Source organism: Natrix helvetica, assembly GCF_964273705.1.
Source record: "Natrix helvetica genome assembly, chromosome: 2".
Taxonomy (NCBI): Eukaryota; Metazoa; Chordata; class Lepidosauria; order Squamata; family Natricidae; genus Natrix; species Natrix helvetica.
Window position 1 is genome coordinate 53,441,150 of NC_138552.1, and position 23,603 is coordinate 53,464,752.

The 23,603-nt window shown below is 40.8% G+C and overlaps 1 protein-coding gene across 4 annotated transcripts in view; it reads right to left on the bottom strand.

The window, feature by feature from the left end:
- The window catches only part of TRIM36 (tripartite motif containing 36), a 50,811-nt gene extending 43,723 nt beyond the window's left edge, over positions 1-7,088 (bottom strand). The window contains exon 1 of one of the 4 annotated variants that reach the window (XM_081940682.1): positions 6,772-7,088. In XM_081940682.1, the coding sequence (XP_081796808.1) occupies positions 6,772-6,834 (63 nt within the window). In that variant the 5' untranslated portion in view covers positions 6,835-7,088. Of the gene's footprint in view, positions 1-6,201; positions 6,338-6,489; positions 6,669-6,771 lie in introns of those variants that run through there. The other 3 variants (XM_081940684.1, XM_081940686.1, XM_081940685.1) reach the window with 3 other exon arrangements.
- Positions 7,089-23,603: the final 16,515 nt, after the last annotated feature.

Genomic DNA, 23,603 nt, shown 5'->3' on the forward strand with positions numbered 1-23,603 from the left:
CTTTAAAAATTACTATAATCAAGTTAAATTATAATGGGCATTCAGTGGCAAATCTTAAATTAAAAGTCTTTCTAAGAGAGGTCAGTTTTCAAAAGATCAAGAGAGAGGGGAGGTTATCCAGATGTTTGTAAAAGGATGGTCCCTAGAAATGGTGCCTTTACTGAAAAACAAGAATGCTCTTGCATTTCCTTGAATTTCACATGGGGAAAAAATTGGAATGTCCCAACCTGAAATACATGCACTGGACAGATAATATCTATTGGAAAATCATTGTTAATGTGTCATTGAATTGTTTTCACCACCTAGCAACCATATAGATTTTCCCATGATGATCTATTTGTAACCTGTTCTTTCAATTCTCCCTGCAATCCACTCATCACTACTGTAACTGGATCCATCCATCTTACTGCTGTTCATCCTCTTCTCCTCTTTCTTTACACCTTTTCCAGCATTATGGACTTTCCCCAGAGCAACGAATCCCAAGTGAACTAAATAATGGGAAGGGACCAATAAGTACAGTTACTGTGTGAGATGGTTGCCTATACAATGTATTTAAATAATTACTTTTATTTTTAGCACTATGTAGTGAAATGTTTATATAATACAAATTACTTTTGACAAACCCAAGCTTGTGAGGAACATCACAAAGTCTTGAACTCTGCTTGAATCTCATCCCAAGACTTTGAAATTGAAATCTCCAAGCACCATAAGGTAAGGAGATCATAAGATCAGACAAGATATATAGTCAAGGAGGTCAGGAATGGCCTTTTTGTCTCATAAAACAAAAAGCAGGAGCCAAATTGCCAATTTTCCTAATATAGCCCAACAATATAAGTATTCGCAGTCCATCATCTCATGAACAGAGCCCCTGATTGCCACCAAACTTTCTTTGATGAGAAAGTGAATTTCATTCTGAATTAACTTAATCTTATTACACAGGCATTTGACATTTACAAGCAACAGCCTGAGACCGAAGATCTCACCAATTTCTAGATATACTTTTCCCTTGAACAATTTTTCTGGACCTCTTTCCTGAATCTTCTCTCCTATTCATTACTACCTCAATGTGCCCATCACTACTCATTATGTTATTGGATTGTCTGAATTTGTCTTATACTATTTCTAGCTGTTTCTCTGCAGATACCAATTCCCCAGGTATTTTGCCACCACCTTTTGAGCTCAGCTTCATTTTGCACATCTGAATTTTTTTTACATATTTCATATTTTCTGTACCTCAACTTAAAACATTATTGAGGCTGATGTAGGTAGGAATTCCCTCCCCCTTCTGTCACTTTGGGAGAATTCTCTTCCTTGAGTTTGAGTATCCAATCCTTCTGTTAGTCAGTCCTTCTGTTAGTCACTGCTCAGTATATTTCCATGCCACATTAGCTCATATATTAGAGAATCTTATTATTACTTACTATTCTTGCAGTTTCTCTTTCATTTTATCAGTTGTCATTCTCACATTTTTCTTCTATCTCAGTCCCATTCCTCTTTAATCAAATTGTTTTGATTTGTTATCAAAGCTCCTTTTGCAGAAACATGTTACACCAACTACATATACTGCCCTCTATTCTGATACTCTAATCCAGCAGCCCCCAACCTTTTGGGCACTAGGGACCAGTTCCATGAAGAGGTTTTTCCATGGACCGGAGGGGGCATGATTTCATGTGCTGCCTGCATCCCATGGATGGGGCTTCACTTTTTTACGTGGCCTAGTTTCTTATATGTTGCAGACTAATGCTGATCCATGGACCTGGGGTTGGGGATCCCTCCTCTAATCAACAGTGCTATCTTTTACATTTTTGTGTCTGACATTACATCTCCCAGGCTTCACTCTTTGATGACTGACTGCCAGCTCTTTTGAAAGAATCCCAGCCTTAAAAAGAATCCCTTTTATTCAGATATATTGGGCTTATATTATAGGACCCAGTAGACACACATATCTTTGCCAAGGCCCCAGTGTAGATAATTTCCCAAGGTATCAAATGCATCCATAACCAGGGCTGAAAAATGGATCTAGATCAGGGTGTCAAACTCGCAGCCCATGGGCCAGATGCAACAGGCGCTGGCCATGCCTACCCCTGTTTTAGCAAAGGGGGAAAATACATCACGTGACGACAACACAAGTTTGACACCCTTGATCTAGGTAGTTGATATCATCCATTCATCTCCTTGAATTTAGAACTTTGCCCAGGAGTAGAATATCTCAAACTGGTTGGAAATTATCCAACCTGGAGAAGAATTGAAAAAGAAATGAACAGCACCTCGATAAAAATATATTTAGTACCACGCTTTGTACCACCCTTTGTCACCTAAGCCAGAACTTATCTCAACTTTTATTAGCTAAAAAAATAACAGTAAACACATGAAAAGGATATTCTCCTTTTCAGAGAAAGACTCTTTGAAACATAATCTATTATAACTGGATAAGCCATAATTACAGCTATTGGATTTGTATCATATGTAATTGGCACAATTCCAAACCACTGAACCAAACTAAAAAGTTCCATAAAAACTGATTAGAGCAAGCTGCTGAATACTCCAAATTCTTTATACACAAAAAAGAATGCTGTGAAGTTTTGACTATGCTAGAATGGTCCACTGGAGATTTCTGTACAGGCACAACCTTGGTATAGAGTAGTATTTCTTGCCTATCACCATCTCCCTGGAACTGATTTCCAAATAGGTTCTAACCTGTTCTATACTGTTCTAGCTTTCTGCTGGTATCAATCTAGGGTTCTTTCATATTTCATTGTTGCTCACTATGAAAAAGCAAAAACTCCTTTGGCTTTCCTGAACAGAAGAAAACACAGGGGCAATTCATGCAATCATCCAAGTCATTTCCCTTTTCTAGAAGTGAGCTAGGGCTTGCACAGAACTGATCAAGGTAATGGAAAAATGTACAAGCCTGTCAAGAAATTTGGATAAATTAATGAATGTATGTATTTGTAATAATCAGCTGTGATACTCAAACAAGGAACTCAGAATATTTACAGCTGCTTACTAAATTTCTTGGGTCAAGCATAAGCTTTAGCCACATTTCAAATTCTTTGTCATACCAAATTGTTGTAGTCTTCTTCAACATTTACATTACAATGCAAATTAAATTCAGAAGACATCAATCATACTACACAGTTCAACCTAAAGCGTTAATTACCTAAGCATTATATCAGTTCATTTTAATTAGTGCAGTTTCTTTCCATTCTCTAGATGGATGACTAAATGAAGATCAGGTGCACAAGATTATATGAAGATCGAAAATGTTTTTAACTATTGCTGCCCAATGACCCTAAAAGTGACATTGAGCTGTGCTGAATGCTAGATGAAAAGAAAGGAGATTCTGCCTTACTACAAATATTAAAACTATCCAGAACATAAGTCTGTATTATGTAGCATTTGCACTCATTACTTTTAAAAAGCTAGATTTAATTTCTGCTTATAATCAAAACATGGATCAATTAGGGATGTGTAGTGAAATGACTTAAAATTCAATCCTAACAGCAGGATTTTTCAGATTGGATATTCCCTATAAATGAAGTAGCCAGATTCCAGTTTGGTGCCTAAGTGAAGCTCTGGTTCTGGTCAATTTTTATCTGCAGCTTTAAGTCACTGCAAGGCTTAGTGCAGTGTTTCTCAACCTTCCCAATGCTGCGACCCTTTAATACAGTTCCTCATGTTGTGGTGACCCCCAACCATAAAATTGGTGCCTCGGTTCCTAAGACCATCGAAAATATGTGTTTTCCGATGGTCTTAGGCGACGCCTGTGAAAGGATTGTTTGACCCCCAAAGGGGTTCCGACCCACAGGTTGAGAACCACTGGCTTAGTGCATAGCAGCTGAAACAACCACTAATGTTTTTGTTATAGACACAAATGAACATGTTGATATGGTCAAAGTTTGGGATGTGCACAACTCCTGGCATTTCAGACTGCTGTAGTTACATTCCCTACTCTCTGACTTCTGGCCCTTTTGCATTACGCTGCAGGATAGGCAGAGGCATCTACCCACTTTCCAAACCACTTTCAAGGTTTTACATGGTTTTACTAGCCCTATTTTTTAAACATGACTTTAGTGTTCTTTTGAAGGATCACTAGGCTTCTGTTTAACAAAAGCGACCAATGCTTACCTCGACGTGTTGCACAAAGGACTTAAATCGGGCAACAGAACCGGTTCTATCACCAAAAAGACTGCATTACAATGTTTGTGCTAATTCTGTTAACAATGGTTGACAATGGTTTTGCACTTAATTTTTAATTGGGAGTGGGCAGAACCATTCTACTTTATTCCCCAGCCTGCTTCTCGATGCTGATGTTCATAGCCATTTATATCAGAATGTTATTTATGGACTTATTTCTTCACATATCACTCTTTGTCTGCTACTTGCAATTCTATCTTTGGACATGAGTTTAGCACTCTTTGAGAAGAAAACCATACTCATATTCAGAAATAGCCTGATTGATAGTTTTGGCATGTAACACTTATGAGTTATAGTTGAGCAATTTAACTGCATAATTCCACCTGACATTAAGGAGAGTAATTTTCCCATTCACAGGTAAACTATAAAAAGGAACAAAGCCAGGGAAAATCTATTCCTTTAACTTATCCCATTTTAAAACAATAAGGGAAACACTACGGACTGGCTTCATTATTGAGGCGTAATAGGGTTAGCAATGAGAACAGCACAATTTGTACTTTCCTACTACTCACAGGGAAGGGAAGTATTTTGGTATGGTTGTTAAAATGCCCACATTTCAAGATCCCTCTTAGTGATTTATATTATGTTCTAGCACACCCCCAGCCATTTCAGAAGCAATCACAACAAGTGATACTTATCACTAATGGGATCCCATCGTAGTGTCCATGAGAAATACCAGAAGGTGTTAACATAAGTTATGCAGGCAAGATTCAATCCAAGGGATCTATCACTTCCTTGTTCAAATTTATGGCCTTCATGTGTGTTTTGGTTACAATAATAGATTATGCTGAATAAGTAGAATGTGAATTACTGCACAACACATTTGGAAGACAGCTCCAGTGTAGAAGATCTTACCTCCCTGTGAAAGATACATTTATCCCAAAGAACTTTTACTTTCTAAATCAGACAGTATAAGACACATGGTCATTCAGAAATAGGTTTTAGTACTATTCAATGTGTTGTGCTCCTAAATCTAATTTACTCAACTTTAAAATCTTTGCTTTCAACAATTTCCCCAAGTGACATAGAAAAAAAAAGATTAAAAACAAAGATTAAAGCAACCTGGTTGCAATCAATAGAGATGCTTCAGGTGTAGAAACAGCTCAGCTGTAAAAGCCTGGGATGGGGATTATGCATTTTATTATCCACATTACACTTTCAGCTGTACCTTTGCAGTAAGTTTCACCGACCATCCTGTGGAATTGCTATAATTCAGAACATCACCATGGAGAACAAACTATAAATTGGTTTTCATTCTAATTTTTATTATTTTAATTCCCAGACCATTAAATTATCAATTATAGTAATGAGAAACTAGTTTAGAACAAATTAATGACATCATTCATTAATCATACAATCTCAACATCTTTTGTCTCTAGTACTTGTTGAGTTCTGACAGGAATTGCTACCATACTGAGTTCACCATGTGCTTAACCAAACTCTGCACTGCATAAAATGACCTTGATTGGTTTTTACATCATAGTTTAGTGTACCCTTGTAAACCCAGCCAATTGTGATTCATTTAACACCTTGGCTTAACAACTTGCATGAATTGTTAGTACGAAGGAAGCTAATACAAGCAAAGAGACTTATTTCAAATACCTAGTAGCCGTTTTTGCATGTCATACTTACTGGTTATCTGAATCATGGTTTAACCCAGATTTCAGGCTTTATATGCCACATTCACTGAACCGCGAAGTACAGATAGTCCTTGACTTACAACAGTTCATTTAGTGACTGTTCCATGTTACCACGGCAGTGAAAAAAGTGATTTGCGACCAGTTTTCACACTTACGACCATTGCAGCATCCTCATGATCATGTCATCAAAAATGATTGGTAACTGACTCATATTGCTGTGTCCCGGGCTCCTAGGAGCCCCTCATATGACTTCATGACAAGCAAAGTCAATTGGAAAACCAGATTCGGTGTTACTAATTTAACAACTGCAGTGATTCACTTAACAACAGTAGCTAGAAAAGTCGCAATACGAGACAAAACTCACTCAACCAACATTTTACTCAGCAACATAAATGTTGGGCTCGATTGTGGTCGTAAATCGAGGACTCGCTGTAAACGGCCGAGTTCGCAAAACCCCTTGGGTTAAAGCGTGATTGGCTACTACTTGGTGGCTTAACTACGTCCTGCGAAGACAGCCCGGGAGCTAGCTAGTCCTAAACGTAGAATCGCTGGAGGATTTGAAATCCAGCTCGGCCGTTGGGTCTGTTAAATAAACAAGAGCCCGGCGTGCTCTAGCTAGCCTAGACTCCCGGAGTAGCGGCTTACGACTCACACTTGATTCCAGAGAGCGGACAAAGCCGCCCGTCCAGTCGCTCCAGTTAAGCAGCTCCGCTCGCGGAAGCCTGCCTGCTTCTCCCTCCGCCGCCTCGGAAAGTCTCTTTCTCGCGGCTGGTCGGTTAATTCCCGCAAGCCTGAGCCGAAGTTGCTTTGCACCTGCGAACGGGGCACCCGGGGGGGGGGGGGCGTACTTTGTATTGGACGCCGAATTACCGGCGACAAGCGCCGAGGAAGGGGGGGGGGGGTTGGCGGGGAGGCGAGAGGGAATTCGCTTTACCTTGCCTTTTGCTAACAGCTCCACTATGTAGCCGAACGCGCGCTCTTCCTTCGACTCGGACATCGTTTCCAAGAAAGCCCCGCGGAGGCAGACGCTTCCACCGCCACCCCCGCTCGCTCCACGCCCCCGGCAGCGTCAGTCAAGCCCCTGAGTCGAAGCAGCGGAACTCCGAGGAGAGATGGGGACCATCCCCGTCTTTCCTCCTCGACTGCCCCCCCGGTCGGAAGTGGCCGTGCCAAGAAAACCGCGAACGCCGCGGCTCCTGAGGAGGACCGCCGCGGCGGGCGGGGCGGAAAGGCGGCGGGGGAGCGGGGGGAGATGGACACAGGGCTGCCTTAATGAATTCTGTTTGACAGCAGGTCAAGGAAAAGGTGAGCGAAGGAGAAAGGGAAAAGAAGCTGCCCGGTATTGGAAACGATGAGCAGCTGGTCTCCGTCTTCGGACAGTCGCATTCCCTCTAGAGGAGGCAAAGGTTTTATCCCCCCTCTCTCTCTGGGGAATAGCTCTGATCCAATAATCAGGGGGTCAAATGAACCCAAAGCCAAGATCATTTCAGCAGAAGGACCTTGTTTACTCTTAGGACAGTTGTAAGCCAAAGCCATACAATCAGGAGGCTGATGGCACCTTTCCCACTGGACAAATTACAGGTTGTCCTGGACCTAACAACAGTTCATTTAGTGATGTTCGAAGTTACAACGGAAAAATGACTTATGACCATCTTTCACACTTATGACCATTGCACCATCTCCGTGGTTGTGTGATTTCCATTCAGGTGCTAGACAATTGACTCACAGTTATGACGGTTGCAATGTCCTGGAGTCATGAGATCCCCTTTTGCCAAACTTCTGACAAGCAAATTCAATAGGGAAACTAGATTCACTCCTTACTAATTTAAGCACTGCAGTGATTCACTTAACAAATGTGGTGGGAAAAGATGTAAAATGGAGCAAAACTCACTTAACAAATTTCTCACTTAACAACATAAATGTTGGACTCAATTGTGATTGTAAGTTGAGGACTCTATGTATATATAATCTGTGAAGTGGAAATTCTCTTTTGTTTATATTTTAAATCCTGAGGTCAGACTTGAGCCATTAATTGTTCTTGTCCTATTTTTCCTACACAGACTCCAGAAGGGTGTTGATGCTAGATCAGGGGTGTCAAACTCAAGGCTAAAATCTGTCCTGGAAACAGCAAAGGATTGGCCCACAGTTCCTCTGCCAGTGAAAAAAGAGATCAGGAGGGCCGCATGCAACCCTCCTGACTTCTGTTTTTGCTGTCAGAGGGTTGCAGGAGATCATTGCAGCTGAAAACAGAGCTTGGCAGCCCATTTTCACTGGCAGAACGCTCTGGCCACCATAGGCACCCCTAACATGAGTGACATTAAGGTGGCCATCCCCACAAAAGCCACCCCCACCCCCAGGGTCAAACAACTCTGATGTGGCCCTCAGTGAAATCAAGGTTGACACCCCTATGCTAGATAGTGGCATCTGCCCTACTGGAGGAAGAGCGTGTAAAAGTGTTGCTGATCTTGTGTGCTTGTTGGGGCCTGTGATGGTGTTCCTGGCATAAATGTGAGGGAAAAGGAGATATCTGGTCTCCCCATGTCCATACCGACAGCACCATCACAAATCCTATTGATGTTGATGCCCACTCCAAAATAAGTCGTCATAGTATTGCATGTTTATTAGGACTCTTCATGCTTTGAAAATGATTTAAAAGTGTTTCAGACTTCACTTGACTGTAATCACAAAAACACTTTACTATTCATTAAAACAATACCTTTTTCCCCTGGCCAATCCTTGTAAGCCTGGCAAAAAGATGCTTCTGGGTTAAGAATCAGATTCATTTTAATCAGCAGTAGATTATTATTTTTTAATGCAGGTTTCCCCCCCCCCTGGTTTGAAAACTGAAAAAAGTTAGGCTGCTTTAATGAACAGCAGAGAAGTGCTACTCTCCTGCAAGATTATTCTTACTAATGATTTCCTAGTTAAAGTTTTTTTTATTTCTTGACTCCAGTATATCATTTTACCAAATTTCTGCAGTCCTGATATATTATGCCTAGATAGCATTTTAAATAATTCTCTCTTCTCCCTTTCTTTTCTTATCTATTCAGCATACTCTTTTTGGAAAACAACACAGGTGGGTGTTGGTTCATCATTCCACTGTTTTGCTATTTGAACTGAGCTAGGTATGCTGTTATGTCATTTTGACAAACTAGCAGCACAGCACTACTGAATTGAAGTAATCAGGGATGCAACATCGAAAAGGAGACAGTGATGCTAAGCAGGAGTAGGAAGAAAAAGTATGGCCTCATCAATCTGAAATGGCTACTAAATGTTACTCTAATTCTGCACACAAAAGATAAATCTGATTTTATCCTTGAATGGCTGTAATAGATTTTACATGTTTTAGGGCTTTGTTTGATAGTGTTGCCACAAGAAGAAAAGTACTACCCTAACTTTAATACAACTAGGTAAGGCTACCTTATGTGTCAAGATGAGATGGAACTAGGTCATGGAGACATGTGCTCCCCGCACCCAATTGCTGGGGCATGTTTGCATCATGGTTCAGTACAAGTGGAGAAGCGCCCATTACAACACATTTGCAGTGTGTTCTTACAAACTGGAAGCCAAATTCTATTAAAAATCTGATCCCAGTTAATTATGTAACCTCATTAAATGTATCCATAGAGCTACTTGAGAGCTACTTTAGGAGAGTTGAATTGCTCTTTTCAGAGTGTTCAATGGTTATGGTTACTGCATTGATATTATAGCTTTCTACAGTTTAACCTTGATACAATATACTCTTCCCTTTAGAAAACTGAGCACAAAGCTAGGTATCAAGCTCAATTGTTACTGGATACTCTGCTTTCCACTCATTCATTAGCTAAATAGCTTGCTATTTATTATGTCCTGTTTCAGCAAAGGCACAGGCCTTCTCCGGTGACTTACCTTTTTTTCCCTTGTTCGGTACTGTCTTATAAAGTTTTGCAACTAAGCACCCAAATGAACTACATAACTTGATACAAAAAAAAAGGAACAGTCATCAACCAATACAGAAAAGAGTTCAAACAAGAAGAGAAAGGTAGAAATGTTATATTGCCGGTCTTGTTTGAGCTTTGATTACAAAACAAGTAATAAGTATCACCTTCAGTAGTTGATGAGGCCTTTCCTCTGGCAAACTCCTCTCAGTTCTTAAGTCCAGAAACTGGACCTATGATGCATACTGTAGCCATCTTCTTTCTGAAGTAGCTCCTGCAGGACTTGTATTTTAGCTGAAACGGGACCAAGGAAAATTGGCTTGTTAGGCAACAACCCTGGGGAGGCAAAGTGCATAATCCTAAATTCCAGCTAGCTATGAGGCTGAACTGCCTTCTGAACTACCCTTGTTTGACCTTCAGTTATCCCATTTTTCTTATGTTTTACATTTATTTTGCTCTCAAGAATCAACTTTTGCTGGATAAAAATTCTATTAGATTGAAGAGAAATACAACATCAACTCATTCCTTTCTCTGAATTCAAACTTAGTGGTGAAACAGGTAACATTGGAATCAACGGTCATAATTGGAATTTTGCTCCCACTTTTAAAAGACAAAGAGCACAGGAAAAAGTTGATTTATGTATTTGATAGCCAAAAATCATAGAAAGCCTGGTAGAACCTTTAATAAAGATCAAAGACATAAGCTTTCTTGACCTGCCCCTCATTTCATCATATGTAGTGAGTAGCTAGACTGATGTAGAATAGGAATTGTGAGGCAGAATGAGGGAGAGGACAGATTTGGTATGCAGATGCAAGTTACATATGCGACAGATTATCAGTATCTTTTGGTATTAAAACCCATTGTATTTGTTGAGAGCTTCTGAGATTACCTAAATCTTTTGTTGTTTGTGTGTTCATCAGTTCTTGCTCAATAGTGGAGTTAAGGACCTTTGAGTTCAGCTATAGAGTATCCTGGGAAGATGATTTGTTCTAATACTATTTTGCACTCAGACAAGAAAGAACTGGGCTGGATCTAATCAGTGTTGATCAACCACACCTACTGCTTTGCATTGTTATAATTTAGTGGAGAAACGCCCTTTGACTCCTGAGTACCTAAGGATATAAGATGCAGAACATAGCAAAGAAAGCAAACTAGGATATTGTTTTGGGGGAAACTACATCACAGCTGTGAAAGAAAAATGTTGGAGTCTCTTAAAAGCTAACAACTGTGCTTCCATCCGCTTGCATGGACTGAAGGTGAGTTCATTTGAGGGACATGAAGCATTATTCTAAGTTAGCAGATAGATTGGAGGCAAAAAATACTAAGGAGTAGTCAGAATAAAATGTAAGCAGCACAGATTTTACTGTCACGGTGTGTGTTCTTTGTCTTTTCTTTGGATCTCATTGCTTTCAGCCTCATATAGAGAGGGCCTTTAAAGTGCGTTCTATGCCAGTGATGGCTAACCTTTTGGTCATCACGTGCCGAAAATGTGTGTGCACCCCCATACCCCTGCACAAGTGCACATGACCCCTGCGCTTCCCCACCCCCATGCATGTGTGCATGACCCCCATACCCCATGTTTGGCCTAATAGGCCTCCCTGCAGCCTCCTGGGACCAAAAATGGGCCGTGGGGGAGGGGAGCACCTCCCTCCCCCATGCTCTGCCCCCCCACATATGCATGACCCCCCCGCTTTACCATGCATGCGCATGCACGTCTCCCGCATGCACTACACCCCGCACATGTGCGCCAGAGACCCTAAAATCAGCTGGCCAGTGGAAGGCGCGTGCTCATGCGCGGTAGACCTAAGCAGGGGCAACGGCTCGCATGCCCGCTGAGAGGGTTCTGCGTGCCACCTGTGGCACATGTGCCATAGGTTCGCAATCACAGTTCTATGCTATAAGAACAATTTGAAGATGAGATGAATGTTACTGCATAATTTTAGATTCCATTGCATTGCTTGAAGATTCCTAAAGTATAGAGTATTTCAACCCAGCAATAAGGTATTGCTAGCTTGAATAAGGTCTGGGATGTCTGGAAGGAGATGGGGAGGGGGGGGAGGGATTTAAAAAAGCCTGAGTGCCTGTAATTGTGTGATTAAAGCTCCATCCCTTTCTACACGTAGGTGAAATCAATGCATTATTTTAAAAAATGGGATTTCAATTACACAGTTACATCTACTTTCTTGACTCACCTCTCACTGAATAAAGTTTTAAGAATAAACAAGGCAGAATTACAAGCAACTGCATTTTCTTATGTCTAGTCATGCTTGTTAAAATCATTAAGTAACAGTGAGAATCATTTCAAACTTGTATTTAATTTGTATTCTGAAAGAGAAATCAGGCCTGCTTTTTGCCATGACTTCCGTATTAGGAATATTTTATGCCGCATCTAAATAATGCACAACATGACATCCATGTTTTGTTACATAGCTGAGGTTACTGTATTGTTTTGATCATAAACAGAATTTCTTCACAGAAAAAGCTGCTGCATATACCATCAAAGCTGCATAGTCAGAACCTTGTAGAATGAAGCGCCCCTGCTTTCTGAAGCTGTCCTTTGTGTTTGGTTAAGCTACCAAACACCTGCCGGGATAAATACAGTCTTGAATTGCTTGCTAAAGTTATCAAAGAGAAGCTGGATGGAATTTCAGCACTTGGAGCTCTTGAGTCTGCTCTGGTTTCCACAAGATGCTCAGCGGTGTTATGATTTGTTCTTGATTGAGATCCTCCTCTATGAACTCAGTCATTGCAATTTATAAACATACCATGCTTCTGGTTTGGTATGTTGTGTGATATTTTTACCTTAAAGTGACAGTGTGAAGTGTCTGTCAGCCATCATTTGACCTCCAGTTATGCATCACACTTGAGTTTGTTCCTCATATTAAGCTATGATTTACTTAAAAAGTGCTTATTAAAGAAACGTTGCAAATGTGAACAGTTACTGTTTAACAGTTCCTAATTCCTGTATTAGCAGGTGTGTCCACAAGTGGAAGGATCAAAAGAGATAACAGCCACAACCATGGAATTGAAACCCTGAACCTTTTTATCTAGGTTGTGACATTAAAAATAACTAAAGTTTCAACTGCATAGTTTTGATTGCCATCTTAAATTTTCCAATTCTTCCCTGCAGACACTGCTCTCTGCTAGACAACATTATTCATGCTTTACTATAGGCAAGAAAAACCAAATTCACACTTATCAAATAGGTGGTACCTGGTTCAATAGTAGTAACTGTGAGAGGGATCTTGGAGTTCTAGTGGACAACCATTTAAATATGAGCCAGCAGTGTGTTGCAGTTGCCAAAAAAGCCAACACAACCGTAGGGTGCATTAATAGAGGGATAGAGTAAAGACCATGTGAAGTGTTAACACCACTTTATAATGCCTTGGTAAGACCACACTTGGAATATTGCCTCCAGTTTTGGTTGCTACGGAAAAAAAAAGACATTGAGACTCCAATCTAGAAAGAGTGCAAAGAAGACCAACAAAAATGATTAGGGGACTGAATAGTAAAATATATAAAGAACGGTTGCAGGAATTGGGTACGTCTAGTTTAATGAAAAGAAGGACTGGGGTGATATGATAGCAGGGTTCCATTATCTAAGGGGCTGCAAAAAAGAGAGGCTCAACCTATTCTCTAAAGCACCTGAAGGCAAGGACAGGAAGCAATGGATGGAAACTAATCAAGGAGAGAACCAACCTGGAACTAAGGAGAAATTTCCTGGCAGAACAATTAATCAGTGGACTGACTTGCCTCTGGAAGTTGTAGGAGCTCCAACACTGGAGGTTTTAAAGAAAAGATTGGACAACCAGATTGTCTGAAATGGTATAGGGCCATGATGGCAAACCTATGGCACGCATGCCTGAAGTGGCACACGGAGCCATGTTGCCTGGCACCCGTGGTGTCATCCGTTCCTCTTCCAGGTTTCTGGCGTGCATGCGCACGTGACACTCAGCTGGCCTTTGTGCATGCGGCAGTGCTAGAAACTGGAAAAGCTGGTCTTCTGTTTTCCGGCATGAGCATACATGCTGGTCAGCTGATCGGCACATGTGCATGCGTGCCAGAAACCTGGAAGAGGAACAGAAGACTGGCTGGCTGGCGTGCATGCACACACACGAAGCCAGAAATTCATTTCCCGGCATGCGCATGACCCATGGGCAGCTCCTCTTCTGGGTTGCGACCCAAACGAGCGCACATGCTCGGTGCCAAAAAGGTTTGCCATCACTGGTACAGAGTTTCTACTTGAGCATGGAATTGGACTAAAAGACCTTTAAGGTCCCTTCCAACTCTATTATTCTGTTATCCCAATGCAGCTCCTATAAACAGGCATTTATATCAGGCTATTAAAATTCAAATTATAAAATTTTATAAACATTTGAAGTAAAGAATATAGACACTTGAATGTTTGAAAGTGGATTTTGTCTAGGACCATGTCACTGCATGTAACTGAAGTTCTATAAATAATACAAGGCTTTGATGTTTCTGACATGCTTCTCATGAAGTTTGTTTCCTGAACTCCATGGAAAAGCCTTGCTCACTTAGCACAAGGCTTTAACATTAGAGTATTCAACTCTGAAATATGGGTTGTGTAGACCCCTATAAATATTTCATGTATAATGTTCTATTTGTCATTATGTATTTATAAGCAACAATCCCAAGTCAATGGAAAATCATATAACAATTGCCTTGATATTAAAAAATGTTTCATTTGGAATACATATCCACATATCTATTGCAGAAACCTTGAATTAATCTTGGATCCTTGAATTAATTGCTATATTTTACCCTTCTTTTTTTTCTTGGTTTAATCATTTTATGCCCAATAAGTAGAGTCTTCTGGATGAGTTGAAAGGCACTTTTAACACAAGAGCATGTGTAAAAGAAAGACATAATTAACCAATAGGGCAAGATTTTTTTTAAAGCCAACAAAGAAGCCAGTACACTCAGGGTTAAAATAGTAATTGGCTTTGAAGTGTCAAGTAAGTATTCTAATTATGCCAAAGTAATAAGCAAGATATTAAAGATTTATGGAAGTAAAAAGGAAAAAGGGTGGTTGGCTAATTAATTGTAAAGGCATGAAATCTCAGAAGATCTTCCAACATAAATATATCAGACAGCAAATAATCTATTTCTCCCTCAAACAGTTCTATAGAACAAAGAATGAACTGACAAAGCTGTAAGTTCTACTTTTCATTTTCAATTTCTAATTAACATACTCTTTCTCTACTTCATATGATTCCCTGACCTTGTAACATTGAAGAAAGAGAATCATGAGAAAATGCAATATTGGTGTGCAAAGAAATTCATTAAGAAAGCAAAAAAAAGATGGAGTGTAGAGAGAATAATCTAAATGGCACCTGAACTAGAAGTTGCAATGGAAATCTGAGGAGACCTATATACATTTTTTCCCCTCTGAGAACTCAGCATTAGGAATGATTTGCCTCTGGAGTTTCACAACTACACAACTACATATTGAAACAAATGTTTCCTGCATCTAAGACAACTTTCTAAGCAATGGTAATGATGGAGTTTTCACTAGAAATGTTCCTCTCTAAGGGAATCTCTAGTAAAAGTCAAAAGACTTATATGGTCTGAAGAAAAACTAAAGTACAGCTGGTTTTTAAATAGGTGAACAAAGCATTGCTTACACAATTGTGAGTGCACATTACAATGGTGATAAATGTTTTAAAGGTTTAAACCCATTCACGTCTAAATATTTTAAACGTGCTGGGACTGGAAAACCTATTGGGTGAGCATTGAGAGAGTGGAAAGTTTATGAATACTGTATAAAGCCGTCTACCTTACAAGCACTTGTAGCTTGTCTGAAACTTACTGCACCCAGCATGCAGTTCACATACTGTAATATATTTTCTGTACGTATGAAATGTGTGTTGGAGCTAAGGGAATTTTCATTTGCTTTAAGTCACAAAAATATCCCATTGATTAATGGTTATAAGAAGCTGTTGCAGCTGCTAAAAGAGGAGGAATAGGAAAGGCAAAGGAGTGAATGAGAGAATGAACCTAATCCAGATTTGGTATCGGATCAACAGCTGCAACAAAATTTTGTTTCCTTTTTTGGAAGGGAAGTCGTGGGAACTCTTGATCTCCAACACATTCCATAGTCTGCACGTGCCTTTGAGATCAACATATAAGGGGCCCATGTTACATGTATTCAGATTCCTCGGTGCCATTAAATATCAAAGTCCACAGAACCAAACTAAACTTGCATGCATCTGTAAAAGCTGCCTATTTTTAGGCTTTTGGAAGTGCTAGTACAGGGAATGTTTTGTAGCCCATTAAGGCAAGCAGTGGATAGGAACAATTCTAGACACTTGCATCCTGTAAGATATGAAGAGTATTTATTTTCAGCAAGGCTATTGAAAGCAACCGCACCCATAAGGAATCATTATAAATAGCATGATCACTATAAACATCTCATTTTATAGTGGTCATTTGAAGAATTTGTGATCACATCTCAGATGAGATGGCCAACTTTTCAGTGGCAGTAAATAGTACTTAATTATGAAAAGAAATAAGGACACAATTGGCAATTTTGATGCAAAGTGGACAGAAATATATCATGCGTACTGGCTTTGCCAGAATTTTCTGATTTGAGGAGTCCTTACTGCTTAAAGTTTGTTTGTTTGCAGACCCTTTATTAGGTAACATCAATGCAAGTGGTTTGCTCCAATATATAGTAGACTGTCCTGCAAGCATTGATGGAGGTAGTTTTTTCTCCTTAATAGTTCTTTGATTATTGTTTTCTGCTTGATTGTTTGTCTAGTGTTAATCTGCTCATCTGGGTCTTGGCTGCTGGAGAGGATCTGCTCTTTTTTTCCCTCCTTAGCTTTTTAATTGTCTCTTTTGAATGGTGTGCAATTAAGTCTATGGAGATTCTCAACCATTCAGGTCATGGTTGTTCCAAAGGTGTTTTCAAAAGGCAATTGGACTTGCCAAGAAAGTCCAGTTGCCTTTGAAAAATGCCTTTGCTTGCGCAAATATGGTTTATTTCTGTGTGTCTTGAAAGCTGATTTGTCTGAATGCCAAACTTCCAAGAATTCCCTAGCTTTTTTAAAAAATTTAGCTTGGTCTAGGTCGAATGTTCAGTTTCCCAGTTGAAACTGTGGTTCAATTTTCAGACAGAAAGATATCAAAGTTAAGAATTACATTCTGGTTGTATTATATATTCATATTCAAGGTAGGACACCTTCTGATAGTCACATGAGAGTAATACCTGAAAGCCACAAAACAGTGTGGATACTTTTGATGTCTCGGAATCAATAATCAGAACAAAATGGGAAGAAAAGAAGAAACAAGACAGTATAGCTTTTCAAACCTGACTGATAGTGACATTCCAGGACACATGACCAGGCAGGAGAAGGAAGAGGGCTTAGCATGAAGGAATCAGCAACAGACTCACTGAAATCTAGAAATCTCCTGTAGAGGGAACATTATTCTTTCTATCCTCTGGATGGATGTAGTCCATTTTCAACTCAACTCCCACATGGCTGCAAATCTGGTGCTCTTCTACTCTTCTTCAGATGATAGACAGTGTCCCAAGACCTTTACACAAGGTTATTCCTACAGTACTTTGAGTTAGAATGGATTAAAAGCTGAGGCAAGGGGGTAAGAGAAGATGAGAGATACATTAATATTCAGAGCTAGCAATCTGCATTTAGCAAGTCTTAAAATGGGATGCAAAAATAGGTTTTTGAGATTTAATTTAGGTTTGCACAGGTGCTAAGATGCCTTCAGGCTGATGGGCAGGAAAAGATCCCTTGTTCTTAAAAAACTCCAAAGTCAACTGCTACATTTATTCCTAAAGCAATGCATATATAGCATAAGTGGATATGGAAAATGTTAAATCCATAGAAGAAAAACTGAACATATGATTGGTAAAGCATCAATTCAAAAAAAGACAATCAAAAAAGAAACATAGAATGCTCCCCACCAATAAACAAAAATTAAAGCTCATCTTCCTATATATTCTGCTAAACACATAATTTGTGTACTATAATATATTTTTCAACATACCACTACATTACAACTCAAGAAACACAAAACAGAATAACAGAGCTGGAACTTGGAGGTCTTCTAGTCCAAACCCATGTTCAAGCAGGTAATTCTATGCCAATTCAGGCAAATTTTTTCCCATCTCTTCTTAAAAACCTCTAGTCATTCCACTGATTAATTGTTCCGTCAGGAAATTTCTCCTTAAGTCTAGGTTGGTTCCCAATTTCATTACTTTCCATCAATTGCTTCTTATCCTGCCTTATGGTGCTTTGAAGAATAGGCTGATATCCTATTCTATATGGCAACCCGAAATTGGAACATTATCATGTCATGCCTAGCCCTTCTTTTAATTCAATTAGACATACCAAATTCCTGCAACTGTTCTTTATATGTTTTAGACTCCAGTCCCATACAGATGGGCTCCGGATCCAATGGAGATATGAATTTGGGATTTGCCATGTATTTTGCCAGGAAATGTACAGGCGGCCGGCTCAAAAGGAGTGCCCCATCCTACAATAACGACTGGCTCAAAACCCAATGGGGTTGTCCGTTTTCGTCTACGAATTCATAGAGAGCTAACCCTAACCCTAAGTGGAATTTCCCCGAATGGGATTTCCAATGTATTTTGCCAGGAAATGTATATAAAGCTATCTCAAAATGGGTCCGCCTCCTACACATACCGACAGGCTCTGAAACCAATGGCGATATCTCTTTCACTCTGCGAATTCATGGAGAGCTAACCCTAACCCTAAGTGGAATTTTCCCGAATGGGATTTTCCCATGTATTTTTCCAGGAAAGGTATAGGAGGCCGGCTCAAAATGTATCCATTTTGCTCTGTGAATTCATGGAGAGCTAACTCTAAATGGAATTTTCCCAAATGAGATTTTCCCAAGTGTTTTGAGAGGAAATATAGATAAAGCCGACTCAAAATGCACCCCCCTCAGAACCACACCAAAGGACTCTAATGGCGATGTCCATTTTTCTCTGTAAATTCATGGAGAGCTAATACTAATCCTAGGTGGAATGTTCCCGAATGGGATTTTCCCATGAATTTTGCCAGGAAATGTACATAAAGCCATCTCAAAATGCATGCCCACTTCCGACCACAATGACGGGCTCTGAATCCAATGGCGATATCTGTTTCACTCTGCGAATTCATGCAGAGCTCCCTAACCCTAAGTGGAATTTTCACGAATGGGACTTTCCCATGTATAATGCTACGAAATGTCCATAAGGCCAGCTCAAAAGGCATGGGCCCTTCTGACCATATCGACAGGCTCCGAATACAATGGCGATGTTCGTTTCACTATGCGAATTCATGCATATCTAACCCTAACCCTAAGTGGAATATGCTCGAATGGGACTTTCCCGTTTATTTTGCTAGGAAATGTACATGAGTCCAGTTCAAAAGGCACGGCCCCTCCTAAACATACTGAAAGGGTCTGAATCCAATGACGATCTTCATTTCAATCTGCGAATTCATGCAGAGCTAACCCTAACCCTAAGTGGAATTTTCCCGAATGGGACTTTCCCATGTATTTTGCTAGGAAATATACATAAGGGCGGCTCAAAAGACGTGCCCAATCTAACCACAATGACGGGCTCCTAATCCATTGGCGATGTTCATTTCACTCTGCGGATTCATGCAGACCTAACCCTAACCCTATGTGGAATTTTCCAGAATGGGATTTTCCCATGTATTTTGCCAAGAAATGTACATAAAGCCGGCTCAAAAGGCATAGCCCCTCCTAACCATACCGACAGGCTCTGAATCCAATGGCGATGTTCATTTCACTGTGTGAATTCATGCAGAGCTAACCTTAACCCTAACTGGAATTTTCCCGAATGGGACTTTCCCATGTATTTTGCTAGAAAATGTACATGAGGCCGCCTCAAAAGACGTATCTGCTTCTAACCACAATGATGGGCTCTTAATCCATTGGCGATGTTCGTTTCACTCTGCGGATTCATGCAGACCTAACCCTAACCCTATGTGGAATTTTCCAGAATGGGATTTTCCCATGTATTTTGCCAAGAAATGTACATAAAGCCGGCTCAAAAGGCATGGCCCCTCCTAACCATACCATAAGCCTCCGAATCCATTTGCAATCTTTGTTTCACTCTGCAAATTCATGCAGAGCTAACCCTAAGCCTAGGTGGAATTTTCCCGAATGGGACGTTCCCATGTATTTTGCTAGGACATTGTACATAAGGCCAGCTCAAAAGACGTACCCCCTTCTAACCACAAAGACGGGGACCGAATGCTATGGCAATGTTAATTTCTCTCGGCGAATTCATTCAGAGCTAACCCTAACCTGATTGGAATTTTCCCAAATGGGACTTTCCCATTTTTTTTCCTAGGAAATGTACATGAGGCCGTTTCAAAAGGCATGGCCCCCTTCTGACCACAATGACGGTTTCTGAATAAAATGGCGATGTTCATTTCACTCTGCGAATTCATGCAGACCTAACCGTAACCGTAAGTGGAATTTTCCCGAATGGGACTTTCCCGTGTATTTTCCTAGGAAATGTACATGAGTCCAGTTCAAAAGGCATGGCCCCTCCTAACCATACCGACAGGCTCTGAATCCAATGACGATGTTCGTTTCACTATGTGAATTCATGCATAGCTAACCCTAACCCTAAGTGGAATTTTCCCGAATGGGACTTTCCCATGTATTATGCTACGATATGTACATGTGTCCAGTTCGAAAGGCATGGCCCCTCCTAACAATACCGACAGGCTCTGAATCCAATGGCGATGTTCATTTCACTATGTGAATTCATGCATAGCTAACCCTAACCCTAAGTGGAATTTTCCCGAATGGGACTTTCCCATGTATTATGCTACGATATGTACATGTGTCCAGTTCGAAAGGCATGGCCCCTCCTAACCACACCGACAGGCTCTGAATCCAATGGCGATGTTCATTTCACTATGTGAATTCATGCATAGCTAACCCTAACCCTAAATGGAATTTTCCCTAATGGGACTTTCCCATGTATTTGCTAGGAAATGTACATGAGGCCGGTTCAAAAGGCATGGCCCCCTTCTGACCACAATGATGGTTTCCGAATAAAATGGCGATGTCTGTTTCACTCTGCGAATTCATGCAGAGCTAACCCTAACTCTAAGTGGAATATTCCCGAATGTGACTTTGCCATGTATTTTGCCACGAAATGTACATAAAGCCGGCTCAAAAGGCATGGCCACTCCTAACCAGACCGACAGGCTCTGAATCCAATGACGATGTTCGTTTCACTATGTGAATTCATGCAGAGCTAACCCTAACCCTAAGTGGAATTTTCCCGAATGGGACTTTCCCATGTATAATGCTACGAAATGTACATGAGTCCAGTTCAAAAGGCATGGCCCAACATAAACATACCGAAAGGCTCTGAATCCAATGGCGATCTTCATTTCAATCTGCGAATTCATGCAGAGCTAACCCTAAGTGGAATTTTCCCGAATGGGACTTTCCCATGTATTTTGCTAGAAAATATACATAAGGCCGGCTCAAAAGATGTGCCCTCTCTAACCACAATGACGGGCTCCTAATCCATTGGCGATGTTCATTTCACTCTGCGAATTCATGCAGACCTAACCCTAACCCTATGTGGAATTTTCCAGAAAGGGATTTTCCCATTTATTTTGCCAAGAAATGTACATAAACCCGGCTCAAAAGGCATGACCCCTGGTAACCATACCATAAGGCTCCGAATCCATTGGCAATCTTTGTTTCACTCTGAGAATTCATGCAGAGCTAACCCTAAGCCTAGGTGGAATTTTCCCGAATGGGACGTTCCCATATATTTTGCTAGGAAATATAAATGAGGCCGGCTCAAAAGGCATGGGCCCTTCTGACCATATCGACAGGCTCTGAAACCAATGGCGATGTTCGTTTCACTCTGCGAATTCATGCAGAGCTAACCCTAAGTGGAATTTTCCCAAATGGGACTTTCCATGTATTTTGCTAGGAAATGTACATGAAGCCGGTTCAAAAGGCATGGCCCCCTTCTGACCACAATGACGGTTTCCGAATAAAATGGCGATGTTGGTTTCACTCTGCGAATTCATGCAGAGCTAACCCTAACCCTAAGTGGAATTTTCCCGAATGGGACGTTCCCATGTATTTTGCTAGGACATTGTACATAAGGCCAGCTCAAAAGACGTACCCCCTTCTAACCACAAAGACGGGGACCGAATGCTATGGCAATGTTAATTTCTCTCGGCGAATTCATTCAGAGCTAACCCTAACCTGATTGGAATTTTCCCAAATGGGACTTTCCCATTTTTTTTCCTAGGAAATGTACATGAGGCCGTTTCAAAAGGCATGGCCCCCTTCTGACCACAATGACGGTTTCTGAATAAAATGGCGATGTTCATTTCACTCTGCGAATTCATGCAGACCTAACCGTAACCGTAAGTGGAATTTTCCCGAATGGGACTTTCCCGTGTATTTTCCTAGGAAATGTACATGAGTCCAGTTCAAAAGGCATGGCCCAACATAAACATACCGAAAGGCTCTGAATCCAATGGCGATCTTCATTTCAATCTGCGAATTCATGCAGAGCTAACCCTAAGTGGAATTTTCCCGAATGGGACTTTCCCATGTATTATGCTACGATATGTACATGTGTCCAGTTCGAAAGGCATGGCCCCTCCTAACAATACCGACAGGCTCTGAATCCAATGGCGATGTTCATTTCACTATGTGAATTCATGCATAGCTAACCCTAACCCTAAGTGGAATTTTCCCGAATGCGACTTTCCCATGTATTTTGCTAGGAAATTTACATGAGGCCGGTTCAAAAGGTATGTCCCCTCCTAACCATACCGACAGGCTCTGAATCCAATGGCGATGTTTGTTTCACTATGTGAATTCATGGAGAGCTAACCTTAACCCTAACTGGAATTTTCCCGAATGGGACTTTCCCATGTATTTTGCTAGAAAATGTACATGAGGCCGCCTCAAAAGACGTGTCCACTTCTAACCACAATGATGGGCTCTTAATCCATTGGCGATGTTCATTTCACTCTGCGAATTCATGCACACCTAACCCTAACCCTATGTGGAATTTTCCAGAACTGGATTTTCCCATGTATTTTGCCAAGAAATGTACATAAAGCCGGCTCAAAAGGCATGCCCCTCCTAACCATACCATAAGGCTCCGAATCCATTTGCAATCTGTGTTTCACTCTGTGAATTCATGCAGAGCTAACACTAAGCCTAGGTGGAATTTTCCCCAATGGGACTTTCCCATGTATTTTGCTAGGACAATTTACGTAAGGCCAGCTCAAAAAACGTGCTCTGTTCTAACCACAAACACAGGGACGGAATACTATGGCAATGTTAATTTCTCTCTGCGAATTCATGCAGAGCTAACCCTAACCCTGAGTGGAATTTCCCGAATGGGACTTTCCCATGTATTTTCCTAGGAAATGTACATGAGGCCGTTTCAAAAGGCATGGCCCCCTTCTGACCACAACGACGGTTTCCGAATAAAATGGCGATGATCATTTCACTCTGCGAATTCATGCAGAGCTAACCCTAACCCTAAGTGGAATTATGCCTATTGGGACTTTGCCATGTATTTTGCTAGGAAATGTACATGAGGCCGGTTCAAAAGGCATGGCCCCCTTCTAACCATACCGACAGGCTCCGAATAAAATGGCGATGTTCGTTTCACTACGTGAATTCATGCATAGCTAACCCTAACCCTAACTGAAATTTTCCCAAATGGGACTTTCCCGTGTATTTTGCAAGGAAATGTACATGAGGCCAGTTCAAAAGGCATGGCCCCATTCTGACCATACCGACAGGCTCCGAATAC